Consider the following 15,918-nt stretch of genomic DNA (forward strand, 5'->3'; position numbering starts at 1 on the left):
ATGGATGGAGGTCCTCAATGTCAAACAGGAAATCAGAGCTGTCTCCCTTGACATATCTCGTGCCTTCGATACGGTCTGGCACCCAGCTCTGCTCACCAAACTCTCCTCTGATATGGTATTCCTGAATGGATTTCTCTCATCTCCACTTCCTGTTCAGGCTGGAGTTCCCCAAGGCAGTGTTCTGGGCCCTGTGCTTTTTCTGGTCTTCATCAATGATCTCTCTGACTCTCTTGAAAATCCTCTCCATCCCTTTGCTGACGACTCTACTCTCTGTCGCTCCATATCCCATCCCTCAGATCGGCAGTCTGCAGCCTCCTCACTCTCTGCAGACCTGGACAAAATCACAGACTGGTCAAACAAGTGGAACATGTCTTTCAATCCTGACAAATCTCACACTTTCACTTTGTCTCTCTGAAACGACCGTCTGGACAACCCTCCCATCTACTTTCTCAACAATCCTCTTGAAGAGGTAGAAACTTACTGGTCGGCGAGGTGTGGATGCTCCCATCCTATACTATCGGTATGTTGATGACATTTTTGCTTTGTTTGAGTCTCAGATGTCATGTGATGCATTCTTTACACAGCTCAACATTCTCCATCCAGTGCTGAAGTTTTCACCATCGAGCTGGAATCTTCAAACACTTCACCTTTCTTGAACGTGTTGGTCGAAAGATCCGCACGTGGTTTCACAACATCCAACTACCGGAAGCCTTCCTTCACTGGGCAGGTATACTCGCTGGGATTCCTACAGCTCCACGAGATACAAAATTACCTTGATCAACGTCCTTGTGAACAGAGCTCTGAGGATTTGCTCGCCTTGTAATCTACCTGCTGAAAAGGACAAAATCATGAATATACTCGGTGACAATGGTTACCTGGAGTATATAAATCAAGATATTTTGCCCAAGTTTCTCAACACAACAAAGTAACTAACACAAGATCAGTCCTGACAAATGTCCAGTATATATCAGGATGCCATGGAAAGGAAATCGTCATGAAGGTATGAAACACGTATCTGGCTGTGCAACCTCGAGTAATCTTTACCTCTCACCGAGACGTCAGTCAATAAGGATGTGCTGCCCACCTCACAAATCAGCAATGTTATCTATGAGTTTAAGTGCCGATGTGAAGCTCGGTACGTGGGCCGTACAAACCAAAGGTTGGCTGATCGTATCAAACAGCATGTCCGGATGTCCCCTCCCCCTGGTGATGCGAACAAAGAACTTGGGAATGAGGACTCAACCGGTACTAGCATGCAGGAACATTCAAGGACCGTCGACCATTTCTTATTCTTCTTCTTCTGCCATTGCACAGCACTTGGATGCCAACCCCGATTGTGCAGACCAATACAATACAGGTATGTTCAAGATATTGAGCCGCGGTCGGACTACGTTACATCTACGTATGTTAGAAGCAACCTTCATCCATTACACAGACCCTACATTGTGTCGTCAAAAGGAATTTGTACATTTTTTGTCATTCTCTTTCAACACAGAAAGATTAAAGGTGTTTCCCCGACCGCTGTCCAAGGTATGTTTGCCAATGTTGATTCCCAGGCTTTGGGGAAACCTCATCCCTCCTCCCTCCAAGGTAAGGATGCAAATGGTGTGTCGTCGCTAACAACTCTGCTCCAGCCAATCGGAGCCAGGGATAGTGGTGACTGAATCAACCAATGGGCGTTCAGAATACCAATGATGTCATGACTGATGAAGCAATCGGTGTCGCTGTTGCATAGACATGCTATAAATGCACTATGTCTCACCTGTTCTGATCTTTTGCTGTGAATCGCATTGAAGAGAACAGCACGAAAAGCTTCGGTGTCATTGTTATTATGTCGTGTTTGTTTTCTTGTACATTAAAGTTCTGTAGTTCCAAACATCTGTTTATTTTACGAGTTTGGAGGTGTGTGAATCGTGCCATGTGAGAGTCAGTGAGACGCAACCTTTTCTGTGTCGTGTGCAGGGATTTATCCGAATGGATATGTCAGAGTTCCAACAAAAACACGAAGTGAGAATCCTGGGGATGAGGGCATAATGTGACAGCCCAATAATACTGTATCTAAAGCAGCTCTTGGGTTTGTGGACCAACCTCAAGTACAGGAAGCGTTGCATTTTCCCTTCGTGCTGTCACGGCAGTTTCCACATCATTTGCCTTTTATTCCATTTATTGTTCTATGAACTATTTGTAACATTCTCCTATGTTTTAAACGCCCCAACACACGATACACCTTGCCCATGTATGCCACCTGTTGTTTGGTTGTCGAGTCTTATCCATACGCTTGGTCACTGCACTCCATAAATCTTACAGGTGTCCAAGTTCATTGGTGCACCCCCTGGTTATGTCGGATACACTGAGGGAGGGCAGCTTACTGAGAAGTTGATCAAGTGTCCTAATGCCGTTGTCCTGTTTGATGAGGTGGAGAAAGCCCATCCAGATGTGCTCACGGCCATGCTGCAGCTCTTTGATGAGGTGAGGAGCAAATGGTGGACTGGGGGTTGAAGGGACTCCAATTGGTTCATGATGGCATTTGATGTCAGACAGGTGTTCGTAATAATTAGGTTGAATTTAATGTTGATGGAAAAAAAAAACAGGTGGTTGCAGTTTGCTTTGTTGCCTCACCTCCACCTGTCTGTTTGTCTGGACGGGATGGACGGAGGTTATGTTTTCATCCCTGTCTTTGTGAACAGGATATCTCAAAAAGTTGTGGACGAATTCAGACGAAATTTTGTGGAGAGGTAGTGTGTGTGACAAGGATGAAATCATTCGATTTTGGTCAAGATCTGAATATGGATTCGGATACAATAATTATTTGATTTTTTAAGTGTTCTTCATCATTGAGAGATCGGGCGAAAAGCGATTATATAACATGATATTTAAAAAGAGTTATGGACGAGTTATGAATAAACTTGGTGGATGAGTTTGTTAGGTGACAATAACAAGCCGATTCGATTTTGGTTCAGGTCCGAATCGAGATTCGGCCTATCAGTGGACTAGAAACCATAAAATGTTCAGCCGGGTGGAGGTACAGTCACGTGAAAAAGTAAGTACACCCCATGTAAAGTTTTGACTTTTTCAACATATTTCAACATACAGCTATTTGATCTTCATTTCAACAATATTGAGAGATAAAGGTGATATAATATAGCAAATATCATGAAACATTTACATTTTGTAGTCCATTGTATAATTTAAATAAACATAAATGCAAATTTCGCATGTGGAAAAAGTAAGTACACCCTTGGCTCTAATCGGTGGTATTGCCCCCTTTGGCAGAAACAACCTCAAGTAGGCGTTTCTTATAACTGTCTACCATTCTCTGACATCGACTGGGAGAAATTTTTGCGCACTCCTCCTTGCAGAATTCTTTCAGCTGTGCGATGTTTGAGGGGTTTCTTGCATACACAGCTCGTTTCAAATCCCCCCACAACATCTCGATGTGATTTAGATCCGGGCTTTGACTTGGCCATTCCAGAACCCTCCATTTCTTTCTTTTCAGCCATTCCTTGGTGGATTTACTGGTATGTTTAGGGTCATTGTCATGTTGCAAGGTCCACCTTCGGTTGAGCTTCAACTTTCTGACAGATGGCCTCACATTATCCTCAAGCACCCTCTGGTACAATGAATAATTCATAGTGGATTCTATGATGGTGAGCTGCCCAGGCCCTGATGCAGCAAAGCTGCCCCAAACCATAATATTTCCACCACCATGCTTTACAGTTGGTATCAGGTTCTTGTGGTCAAATGCTGTCTTTGGTTTTCGCCAAACATGTCTTCTGGTACTGTGGCCAAATAGCTCTACCTTTGACTCATCTGTCCAGAGCACATTGTTCCAGAAGTGCTGGTCTTTGTCTGGGTGTTCATTGGCAAACTTTAGTCTTGCCCTGATGTTCTTTCTGGACAGCAAAGGTTTCCTCCTGGCACACCTCCCATGTAGATCAAATTTGTGCAGCCTCTTTCTAATGGTAGACTCGTGCACGTTGACATCAACAGTGGCAAGAGCTACCTGTAGGTCCCATGATTACATTCTGGGGTTCTTAGAGACTTCTTTCAGCATCTTGCGGTCTGCTCTCGGGCTGAACTTGCTGGGGCGGCCTGGCCTGAACAAGTTGGCAGTTGTTTGGAATCTTCTCCACTTGTAGATGATCTTCCAGACAGTCGAATGATTGATTTCAAATTGTTTGGAGATCTTTTTAAATCCCCTTCCAGATTCGTAGGCATCTATAACCTTCTTTCTGAAGGCCTCAGAGAGCTCTTTTTATCCAGGCATGGTGACGCCGCACACTTCAACAACAAAGAGCAAACCAAACTAAATGTCTGAGGTTTAAATAAGACAGGTTCCTCCAAGATCATCTCTAACGATGTTCTAATCATTTGCACCTGAGCTGGTGCACCTGAGCTGGTGCACCTGATTCTAACTTTAGGTATTTGAAGTGGTGATAAATGTAGGGGTGTACTTACTTTTTCCACATGTGAAATTTGCATTTATGTTTATTTAGATTATACAATGGACTACAAAATGTAAATGTTTGATGATATTTGTTATATTATATCACCTTTATCTATCAATATTGTTGAAATGAAGATCAAATAGCTGTATGTTGAAATATGTTGAAAAAGTCAAAACTTTACATGGGGTGTACTTACTTTGTCACGTGACTGTATGCTCTCTACCGAGTGCCGGTCTTGTTTGTCTGTCTGTTTGTCAGTCTGTTTGTCAGTTTGTCAATTGCCTACAGTTCACAATTCTAAGGTAGTTCTGCAGGTAGTCACAACTGAAAAGCCTATTAATTTTTCAGTCAAGGGTCATCTTGAGATGAACTATCTAAAGTCATCATTTTCCATCCTATTGACCTGAAAGTTGAACAGGATTTGCAAATTAGATCACTGATTTTGGAAACCAATTATTTTTGAGGTCAAAGGTCAACTCAAGGTCAAACTTCTAAAATCATCAATTTTCATCTGTAAAATTGTCCATTTTCATACGATTGACTTGTTGAAATTAAACAGCAATTGCAAAGTTCCTCAATTAATTGGGAAACCAACTATTTTTGAGGTGAAAAGATCAAAGCTCAACACAAAATCAAACTTCTAAAATCGTCAATTTTCATCCGATTGACCCAAACTTTGACAAAGATCGTCAATTTTAATCTTAATGGAATGGACAATTTGATGTATCCATGGGAACCATTTTGGGGGGTAGGGGGTGGGGAGGGGTGGATTTTGCTAGTATCTGGATTTTGCTTTGAGACGACGTCTTTCTTGTTTTTTTTTGTGACTTGTGAAAATCAAATATTTCTCAAGTATACTGGTTGGTCGTGTGAGTTATTCTGTCTGTTTGCGTTATATTGTTTGCTTCAAAATCTTGTGTCCCAAACCTATCTCTTTCTGTACCCACCTTTCCCAGTCGTACCCAGCTGCTGCTGGACTCTGTGTCCTTCTCTCCCGACAAGGTGGAGAAGTTTCTGTCAATTCTCGACTCTGATTCTGCAACTGGACCAGACGGCATCAGCCTACGTGTCCTAAAATCCTGTTCTGCCGCTCTATCTCACCCTCTCTCTGTTCTCTTCACCCTCTCTTTTGCTCAGTCATCCGCCAGCATCTTGGAAATCAGCAAACATCACCGCTTTACACAAAAAAGGTACAAAAACAGATCCTTGCAACTACAGACCAATCAGCCTGCTCCCAATTATCAGCAAAGTCATGGAATCCATCATTGCTTCGGATATCAAATCCTTCCTCTTCTCCAATGGCTTGATCTCTGATCATCAATTTGGTTTCAGACCAGGTCATTCTACTCTGGACATGTTGCTTCTGCTGTCTCAACAATGGATGGAGGTCCTCAATGCCAAACAGGAAATCAGAGCTGTCTCCCTTGACATATCACGTGCCTTCGATACGGTCTGGCACCCAGCTCTGCTCACCAAACTCTCCTCCTATGGTATCCATGGAAACCTCCACACCTGGCTTGCTGACTTCCTCTCCTGTTGTAGTCAACGTGTGGCCTTGAATGGAATTCTCTCATTTCCCCTTCCTGTTCAGGCTGGAGTTTCGCAATGCATTGTTCTGGGCCCTGTGCTTTTTCTGGTCTTCATCAATGGTCCCTCTGACTTTCTGGAAAATCCTCTATCTCTTTGCTGATGACTCCACTCTCTGCCGCTCCATTCCTCATCCCTCAGATCGGCAGGAAGCTTCCTCCTCACTTTCTGCAGATCTGGAAAAAAAATCACACACTGGCCAAATAAGTAGAACATGGCTTTCAATCCTGACAAATCTCAGTCTCACTTTGTCTCCAAAAAGACCATCTGAAAACCCTCCCATCTACTTTCTCAACAATCTTCTCGAAGAAGTTCTGTCACTCAAGCTCTTGGGATTCACTATCTGCCATGATCTTTCCTGGGGAAAAAATATTTCCAAGATGGCCTCCAAAGCCAGTCACCAACTGGGCATCCTACGTCATGCGAAGTCCTTTCTGGGCACTTATGAGCTCCTCACCACATACAAGGCTTTCATCCGTAGCTCAATGGAATACTGTTCTCCCCTCTGGGCCGGTGCTCCTGCCGCACACCTAGTTCGGATTCACGCTGTAGAAACTAAAGCATTCAGAATCATTGGAATCTCCTCCGATGAAGCTGATTCTGAGGGCCATTCACTCACTCACCGCAGGCAGGTTGGTGGTCTTTCTGTCTTCTACCGACTCCTCTCCGGCCAAGCTCCTCCAGCTCTGTCTGTGCTCTGTCGCGCAAATATTCCTACCGGTCATACAATATCTCGTAGCAACCCTTCACTCTTCTGGTGAAGCTGCCAAAATCAAGACTCTCTGCGCACCTTCACTCTTTCATTCCTATTTTTTCCTGCCTTTGGAACAATCTCCCACACTCTTCAATCCCACTCCTCCCTCCAGGTCTTTAAAACAGCTGTTCACCACCATCTTGCCCCATCCAAAACCTTGATCTTTTCTACCCCCGCTAATTTAAATTATGTTGGCTCTTTCAGGAGCCTTGATCTTGTATACAAAAAAAATAAAAATAAAATCCCTGAAGACCATTAAAGTCCCAGAGAACCCAAAAGAACCTGCAAAACCCTGAAGCCCTAAAAGACCCAGGTGACCCAATGGACCCTTAAAGACACAGAGGACCCTTATAGACACAGAGGACCCTTATAGACACAGAGGACCCTTATAGACACAGAGGACCCTTAAGACCGTTAATGACCCTTAAAGATCCAAAAGCCCCTGAAGACCCAAAGGACCCAAAAACCCAGAGGACCCAAAAAGACCCTTGAAAACCCCAAAGACACAAAAGACACGAAGACCCTAAAAAAAAACCCTTACCGTAAGACAAGAGCCCGAGGACCCAAAATACCCAGAGGATCCAAAGGCCAAAACCACACACGATATGGCGAGGGTCTGCAATATCTGATTGCTCTTGAGTGTGCCGTATTCTTATCCTTATCATCATTGTGGTCACCATACCGAGTTATTGTACAGCCATGTACCGAATGATCACCTCTGTAGCCACATAGTCAATTACTACCGGTACACACAGCCATGTAGGTAATTATTACCTGCACAGCCACGTAACCCTTCGCCACCTGCCCAGCAACATAGCCAATCATCACCTGCACAGCCACACAGCCAATTCTTACCTGCACAGCCATGCAGCCCATCACCAACTGCACAGCCACGTAGTCCTTCGCCACCTGCCCAGCAACATAGCCAATCATTACCTGCACAGCCACACAGCAAATTCTTACCAACGCAGCCATGTAACCAATCACCTGCACAGCCATGTAACAATCACCTGCACAGCCATGCAGCCCATCCCCACCTGCACAGCCACTTAGCCCTTCACCATCTGCCCAGCAACTTAGCCAATCATCACCTGCACAACCACGTAGTCAATCACCTGGCCAGTCACGTAGCTCATCATCGCCTGCCCAACCGTGTAGCCCATCACCACCTGCCCATCCGTGTAGCCCATCACCTGCCCAGCTGTGTAGCCAATCACCACCTGCCCAGCCGTGCAGCCCATCACCACCTGCCCAGCCGTGTAGCCCATCACCGCCTGCCCAGCCGTGTAGCCCATCACCGCCTGCCCAGCCGTGTAGCCCATCACCGCCTGCCCAGCCGTGTAGCCCATCACCGCCTGCCCAGCCGTGTAGCCCATCACCGCCTGCCCAGCCGTGTAGCCCATCACCGCCTGCCCAGCCGTGTAGCCCATCACCGCCTGCCCAGCCGTGTAGCCCATCACCACCTGCCCAGCCGTGTAGCCCATCACCTTGTGATTTTTGCCTGATTCATTGTTTCCGATTTCCCAACTTTGTTTAGTGATGCTCGAATCCCCCGGTCCATGAGAAATGAATCTTTTTGGTCGATGCATTGTGGGTGCATGTGCAGGTTTCTGTGGTGGTCCAGGATCGTGGTGGGAACTTGTCACCGTTGTGTTGGAATTCTTGTGGTAGAGGGAGATGACAGGCTTCTTCACACAGCTCCACATTTTCCAAACAGTTTGGACCTCCCACCTGATTAGCTTCAAGCTACAATTCATTACCTCCACCACGAAGGTAGATGGACGTTATGTTTTCACCCCTGTTTGTTGGTTACTTGCAAAATCGAAGATTTTTCAAGTATATTGGTCGGTTGCGTTTGTGGTTCTGTCTGTTTGTTTGTTTGTCTCTGTCTGTCTGTTTGTTTGTCACCGGCATACAGGTCACAATTCTAAACCCATCGTCACGAAACTTCACCCAGTTGTATAGGTCGTTCCAATTGAGAAGCCTATTGATTTTGAGCACAAGGGTCATCTGGAAGTCAAATTTCTAAAATCGCCATTTTAGATCTGATTGACTTGAAAATTGAACAGCATTTGCATATTGCCTCACTAAATTGGGAAACCAAATATTTGAGGTCAAAAGGTCAAAGGTCAACTCAAGGTCAAATTCTCAAAATCAATTTTCATCTGAAAAGCTGTTAATTTTCAACCAATTGACTTGAAAATTGAATAGCATTTGTATATAGTCAGTAAATTGGAAAACATACTATTGTTGAGGTCAAAAGGTCAAAGGTCAACTCAAGGTCAAACTACCAAAATCATCAATTTTCATCTGCAAAACCATCAATTTTCATCCGATTGACTTGAAAATAGAACAGCATTTGCATATTGCCTCACTGCATTGGGAAACCAACTATTTTTGAGGTCAAAGTTCAACTCAAGGTCAAACTTCTAAAATCATTTTTCATCTGAAAAGCTGTCAATTTTCATCCGATTGACTTGAAAATAGAACAGCATTTGCATATTGCCTCTGCATTGGGAAACCAACTATGTTTGAGGTCAAAGGTCAACTCAAGGTCAAACTTCTAAAATCATTTTTCATCTGAAAAGCTGTCAATTTTCATCCGATTGACTTGAAAATAGAACAGCATTTGCATATTGCCTCACTGCATTGGGAAACCAACTATTTTTGAGGTCAAAGTTCAACTCAAGGTCAAACTTCTAAAATCATTTTTCATCTGAAAAGCTGTCAATTTTCATCCGATTGACTTGAAAATAGAACAGCATTTGCATATTGCCTCACTGCATTGGGAAACCAACTATGTTTGAGGTCAAAGGTCAACTCAAGGTCAAACTTCTAAAATCATTTTTCATCTGAAAAATCATCACTTTTCATCCTGTTGACCCGAGCTTTGATCAAGATCGTCAATTTTAATCTTGATGAAATGGACAATTTTCTGTATGAATGGAAAATGTTTTTTGGGATTTTGCAAGTATCGTGCGTCTTCTTCTTCTTGATCATAACGTCTTCTTGTTTGTCTGTTTGTATATTTGTCTGTGAACAAGATATCTCAAAAAATTGTGGATGGATTTGGACAAACGTCTGCGGAGAGGTTACGTTGGAGAGGTTGGATAGGACAAGGACGAAATGATTCGATTTTGGTGAAGATCCAGATTCGGATCCGGCTAGTAGAATTTTTAAGTGATTCTTCACCATTGGGAGATAGGGCCAAAAATGATGTATAGCAGGATATCTCAAGAAGTTATGGACAGATTCAGACAAAACTTTGTGGATAGATTGGGTGTGTGACAAGACTGATTCGATTTTGATGAAGATCTTAATATGGATTTGGATGTGAGAATTATTTAATTTTTAAAGTGATTCTTCACCATTGAGAGATCGGGTGAAAAGCGATATGTCACATGATATTTAAAAAAAGTTATGGACGAGTTATGAGTAAACTTGGTGGACGAGTTGGTTCGGTGACAAGAACAAGCCGATTCGATTTTGGTTCAGGTCCGAATCCAGATCCGGCATATCCATTGGGATACAAATCATAAACTGTTCAGTCTGGCGGAGGTATGCACTCTACCGAGTGTTGTTCTAGTTTGCCCATTTCCTTTACACTTGGTTTGGAGTGAAATATTCGGCACCTGGCACGGCTGCACATTCTCAAATAACTGACCAAATACACCATTGGAGTCATCAGGAGGAAACTGGACACGATTCGGGTTTCGGCTGATATTCCTCTACCCTCAAGTTCATCCAGGCGCAGCCAAGTGAACCTTACAAAAACTATTTGCAAGGTTGACCCCTCTGTAGACAAAGAAAAAAGGAGAGATGGAGGACATAACATTGGATAGAAAAATGCATGGATTCATGCGCGTTGAGTTTCATTACAAAAATCTCTTCACTTCACCGTCACTTGCTCAATACTGTCATGTCCCATTGCCCATCGAACACATTACCCCTCCACTCCTTTTCCGCTTTGTTGATGAGGGACGCTGGGCTGCGCTCCCGGGACCTTCAAGGTCAACTGGGGTCGCATCAGCTCTCAGCCATAGTTACATCCTGGTCCCCGCCATACTTACATCCTGCTTGAGGGCCTTCCTCGTCGTACTTACCATCACCATTTGGTCGGGGGCCTTCCTCGTCGTACTTACCACCACCATTTGGTTGGGTGCCTCCCTCGTCGTACTTACCAACACCATTTGGTCGGGGGCCTTCCTCGTCGTACTTACCACCACCATTTGGTCGGGGGCCTCCCTCGTCGTACTTACCACCACCATTTGGTTGGGGGCCTCCCTCGTCGTACTTACCACCACCATTTGGTCGGGGGCCTCCCTCATCATACTTACCATCACCATTTGGTTCACTAGTTTATAGCTTCCTCTTGCACATGCACTCGGGTGTCTGAGGCCCCAAGTCCTCTCGCGTCTGCTGAGATTATGGCCGTGGTTCCTTTTTCAGAGAGAAACGCGTCACCTGCCTCTGAACGGTATTCTGTTTTGGTTTATTTTGAGGGATACCTAAACAAATGCTACATCGTTAACTTTGTAGAGGTACCTACCTGGTCAGGAAGTTATAGGCTGTAAAAATGAAATTTGATGTGAATTCAACTTTTACCATTGGTAGAGCAACAGTATGGAATTGAAGTAAATTTTGGCATTGTTTACCTTTTTATTTTCTCCATGGTCTATCCCTCATAAAGCTCCTTGTTGAGGGTCTAATATGGAAAAAGGTCTAAGAGATTATTTGTAAATTTCTCATGAAATGGTTTTGTTCATTACGTCAGCACTATTTTTCATGGGTAGCAAATTGTTGACGAGGGTCAAGTGAATGAAAAAACAAATGTTCCCAGAAAAATAACTCATTTTCACGATATCAAATTGAGCCGTTTCCATGGCAATCTATCGGAAATCGAACCATTGCACACAGATCATCAAATCAGGCCTATCTTGCTAAAGCTTTAAGGTGGAATCACAAAACTGGTACCAAAATCGAGGTTATGCATTTCCCTTTTAGTACCTTATGTTGTATTAATTTTGCTAATTTGCTTAATCATGAATATTGAGAATAGAAATGTTGCTTAAAATTTGAAAACTGTCAACTTCAACACTTCTCAGAAATTATAACAGACTGAGAGGTTAATCAAACCAGGATCAGCACAAATAATGCGTTTCTAAATTGAATACGATTACAATAATTCCCAATTTGTTACCTTGGACAAGGAATAAGTCGATGGATTACAAAAACGAACCTTAAGGCCACATCGACGGCCCTCGAAAAGCCGTCCTCTTCTTTAGAGGCACTTCGTCACTTCTAGATGAAAGTTATTTTCAGATTTTCAGTTTTTTCTTTCGTATGTGACGATATGGATCCGAAAAAGCAGGATATATCATCAAAGAAAGATTGGAAGTTTTCGGCCATTGGAAGCTGTACATTACACATCATACCTATATTTCGGAATGTAACCAGGAAGTCGAAACTTCCAAGAGTAAGTGATTTTTCAAATGTTTGTTTTATTTTTTTGGACAATACCGATGACGTAATGGAGCAAGAACAGATGAGGGAAACTAGCGAATGGAAAGGAGAAAGGACCAGTGATTCTACCTGTAGGAAACACGAGATGTGTATTGTACATTATGAGGTGCCACAGTCACGTGAAAAAGTAAGTACACCCCATGTAAAGTTTTGACTTTTTCAACATATTTCAACATACAGCTATTTGATCTTCATTTCAACAATATTGATAGATAAAGGTGATATAATATAACAAATATAATGAAACATTTACATTTTGTAGTCCATTGTATAATTTAAATAAACATAAATGCAAGTTTCGCATGTGGAAAAAGTAAGTACACCGCTACATTTATCACTACTTCAAATACTGTTACGTGCTCCTCCCCAAACCCCCTGGTCACGGTGTACCTCCGAGCCCCGAGAGGAGTCACGGCAGAAAGATGTGTTATTCTGTGTCAAAGATCAATGGTGAAACCACACCAATTGTTACCAACAAACAAATATTGTATTAAGGTCATACAAGAATAACAACACAAAAACAATAGTAATCAATTGTACAACAAATAGTATATCATTCCTATGATGGTACCATCAGGTTCGTACAATATAACTCACTGTGCTCCAAGTGAGCGAAAAGAAGAACATTAGCCAAAGTCGATCCGCTCCAGCGATCGTCAGAACGATGTCTAATCGAGATCAGAATCCCGTTCGGATGACAGTCACAGTCACGTTGCCAAAGCTGCGCAAAGGCGCCCTCAAGGCGACCGGGAAATCACACCCTCGGGTATGGGTGTTCCACGGCTCACAGTCGGCGAACCGCAAATTAACCTTCAAAAGCCACGTTGCACACATACACCAGATTAACGTCTGAATGCGGTGAAAATGGTTGAAGCGAGATGAAACCTTGAGCGAAGCGCAAGTCCTGCACGAGTCAAAATGGCCGACGGCCCGCTCTTGTGGCGTAACGGCACTCTGAGGATTCTCTCCGGAATCGACCACAAAACCTGACACGCAGGTTGATCTGTCACAGCGATAACAACTCTGTCGCAGGAATCCCTTTCCTGGGAAACCCAAAATTCACTCGTGACTCTCGTTCGTCAACGTTCGCTCAAGACCTCAAAGCAGCTCGGCTTTCTTGTCGAACTCACTCGCTCCGCCTTCCTTCCTCTTCCTCTTCGTCGTCGTCCGGTTCCCGTTTTATTTAAAACATTAACTTTTTACCTTTTGAAAATAGCAATATATATATTTCCCTTAAACGACAACAATAATAGTACATGGAATAAAAAATGCCGACAGTGGATGGAAACCACAACAACGGAAGTGACGAATCCGTAACACTTCCCCCCCTCAAGAAAGAAATTTTGAACATAGTGAAAACTTTCTTTGCAGGCAAAAACTCTTTTAACAAACAAAAGTAAAACTCACACCCAAATCATCAATTCCCATGAGCAACGATAATTAATATTTCCCAAAATAAAGCAAGAAAACTTCCAAACAACCTACAGAAATTTCCAAAGTTGGTTCACTCTGGACAAAACACCAGCAACGACATTGTCCCTGCCCTTTACATGCTCAATTTCCAAGTTGAACTCCTGCAAAGCCAAACTCCATCTCATCAACCTCTGGTTTTTATTTTTCATTTTTTGAATGAAGGTTAAGGGGTTGATCAGTGAATCCAAAGCAAAGCAAATCTATAGCACTTTTTGAAGGAGGCCGAGCTGAGAGCCAGGTTTCATGGGGGTTGGGTGGTGAGGCCTGGAAGTATTCACTACATGGACGCATTTAGGAACGTGGAGTTCATGGGTTAATCCGTGTAGGAATCTTGGCTCGGCTGCTCCTGAGCACTCAGTGCTTCCAACTTTTCTCTTGATCATAAAAATCATAATCACGGTTGTAGAGTCGGGTGCTGTAGTCACGTGAGTAGCGGTCCCCATCTCGGCTAATAGTCATCCCGTCGAGAGTTGCCAAAACTGCGCTGCTGCTGCTGGGAGCCTCCGTAGTAATCACGACTGCGGCCGCCACCAAAACTACTACTCCTACCCCGGGAGCCATAGCCACCCCTGAAACTACCTCCACGTTTTCCTCCTCTGTAGCCCCCTCGACGCCCATGGCCTGCCTTCTCTGCTGTTATGGTCCGACCATCCAAATCCTTGCCATTCAAATCCTTTTCTGCATCTTTGGCGTCCTTTGTAGGTTGTGTTTTCCAACGTGACAAAGCCAAACCCTCTCGACTTTTGCATCTCCCTGTCTTTTATCAGCAGCACTTCCAAGAGTGGTCCATATTTGCCAAAGATAGAGTCTAGAACATCTTCACTTGTGTCAAAGTTCAGTCCACCGACAAAGAGCTTGCCAACATTGCCTCCATCCATGACTTGTGTGTGCTGACACTTAGTTTCAGGGTACTCGACAAGAAGTGACTGTGCAAAGCGTGACTTCAGTACCTTCTCCTTCTCTTCAGAGCGCTTCCTACCCATAGCACGAGTCGCGGCACAGGATGGAAAGATACCCGGAATCTCCTGCTCTAACGGTGCGGGGTTATTTTCCATACTGGGCTTTTCAACCAACATTGGATTACCAGAAACTCGACCACCGGCCAAATCATTCCCGATAACAAAAGAGATTCCCCTTACAGGTAGAGTGGCTTGCAAACCTACGGTGACCGGTCCTGACACCAAATCAGACTTCAAATGGATGACATGACGTGGAGCTTTAACATAGCCACCAACCCCCTGTAAAAGAGCACTAACACCAGTTGCCGTCTTCTCTGACAATGGCAAAATGCCTTCAAGCATCAAAGATTGATGTGCTCCTGTGTCCCTCAATACCCTAACAGGTCTCTGGTTAGTCAAGTCTCCATCCAGTGACACAAACCCCTCTGAAATAAAAGGTTTGTAACCCTCTTGAACAAGGTCGTTCTGTGATGCCGTAACTTTGGCATGGGAACCTTCACAAGGCACTGTCCTCCAAGGACGATTTCTCGCATTGGCCAATGCATTCGGAGTTGTACTCGTCTGACTCCGCTCCTGATTTTTCCTTTTCAGGGCGTAACATTGGGACATCAAATGCCCAGGTTTCTTGCAAAAAGCGCAAGTAGGCCCGGAGGAAAAACTCGAGGTCTGCCTCGGGCCCCCCGGATGATAGGTCTGTCTTGGAACTGTAGTCTTCTGATCCCTAAAAATCGCGGTGTCAGATTTGTCCCCATCGTCATCTCGAGGCCGCCTCCATGAATATTTGTTCTCCGCACCTGATTTACCATAACTCCCCTGGCTAACTCGAGGTGGGAAGTTCGGTTTGTGGAACCCCATCCTGTGTGTCAAGGCATAGTCATCTGCCACGGTTGCTGCCTCGTACAACTCTGGTACTTTCTTTTCATCCAGATGTACTTTAATGTCCGCGTGGACACACTGTTTGAATTCCTCCACCAAGATAAATTGCCGTAACAGGTTGAAGTCTTTCCCAATCCCCTTCGAGTCACACCGCCAATCAAACATGGTTTCCTTCATTCTGGCAAACTCCACATGGGTCTCACTCTCCCTCTTCCTGGCATTCCTGAATTTTTGCCGGTAAGCTTCAGGGACCAATTCATAGGCTTTGAGAATGGTTTTCTTCACAATCTCATAATCT

At 44.0% G+C, this 15,918-nt stretch overlaps 1 protein-coding gene across 1 annotated transcript in view; it reads left to right on the plus strand.

Annotated features, from left to right (window-relative positions):
- CLPB (ClpB family mitochondrial disaggregase) overlaps nucleotides 1-15,918 on the plus strand; it is a 208,244-nt gene that overhangs the window by 117,131 nt on the left and 75,195 nt on the right. The window contains exons 10-11 of the mRNA XM_068136325.2: nucleotides 1,963-2,007; nucleotides 2,308-2,469. Of these exons, the coding sequence (XP_067992426.2) occupies nucleotides 1,963-2,007; nucleotides 2,308-2,469 (207 nt within the window). The remainder of the gene's footprint in view (nucleotides 1-1,962; nucleotides 2,008-2,307; nucleotides 2,470-15,918) is intronic.

The sequence above is a fragment of the Myxine glutinosa genome, chromosome 14, assembly GCF_964187855.1.
Source record: "Myxine glutinosa chromosome 14, kmMyxGlut1.1, whole genome shotgun sequence".
Lineage (NCBI taxonomy): Eukaryota > Metazoa > Chordata > Myxini > Myxiniformes > Myxinidae > Myxine > Myxine glutinosa.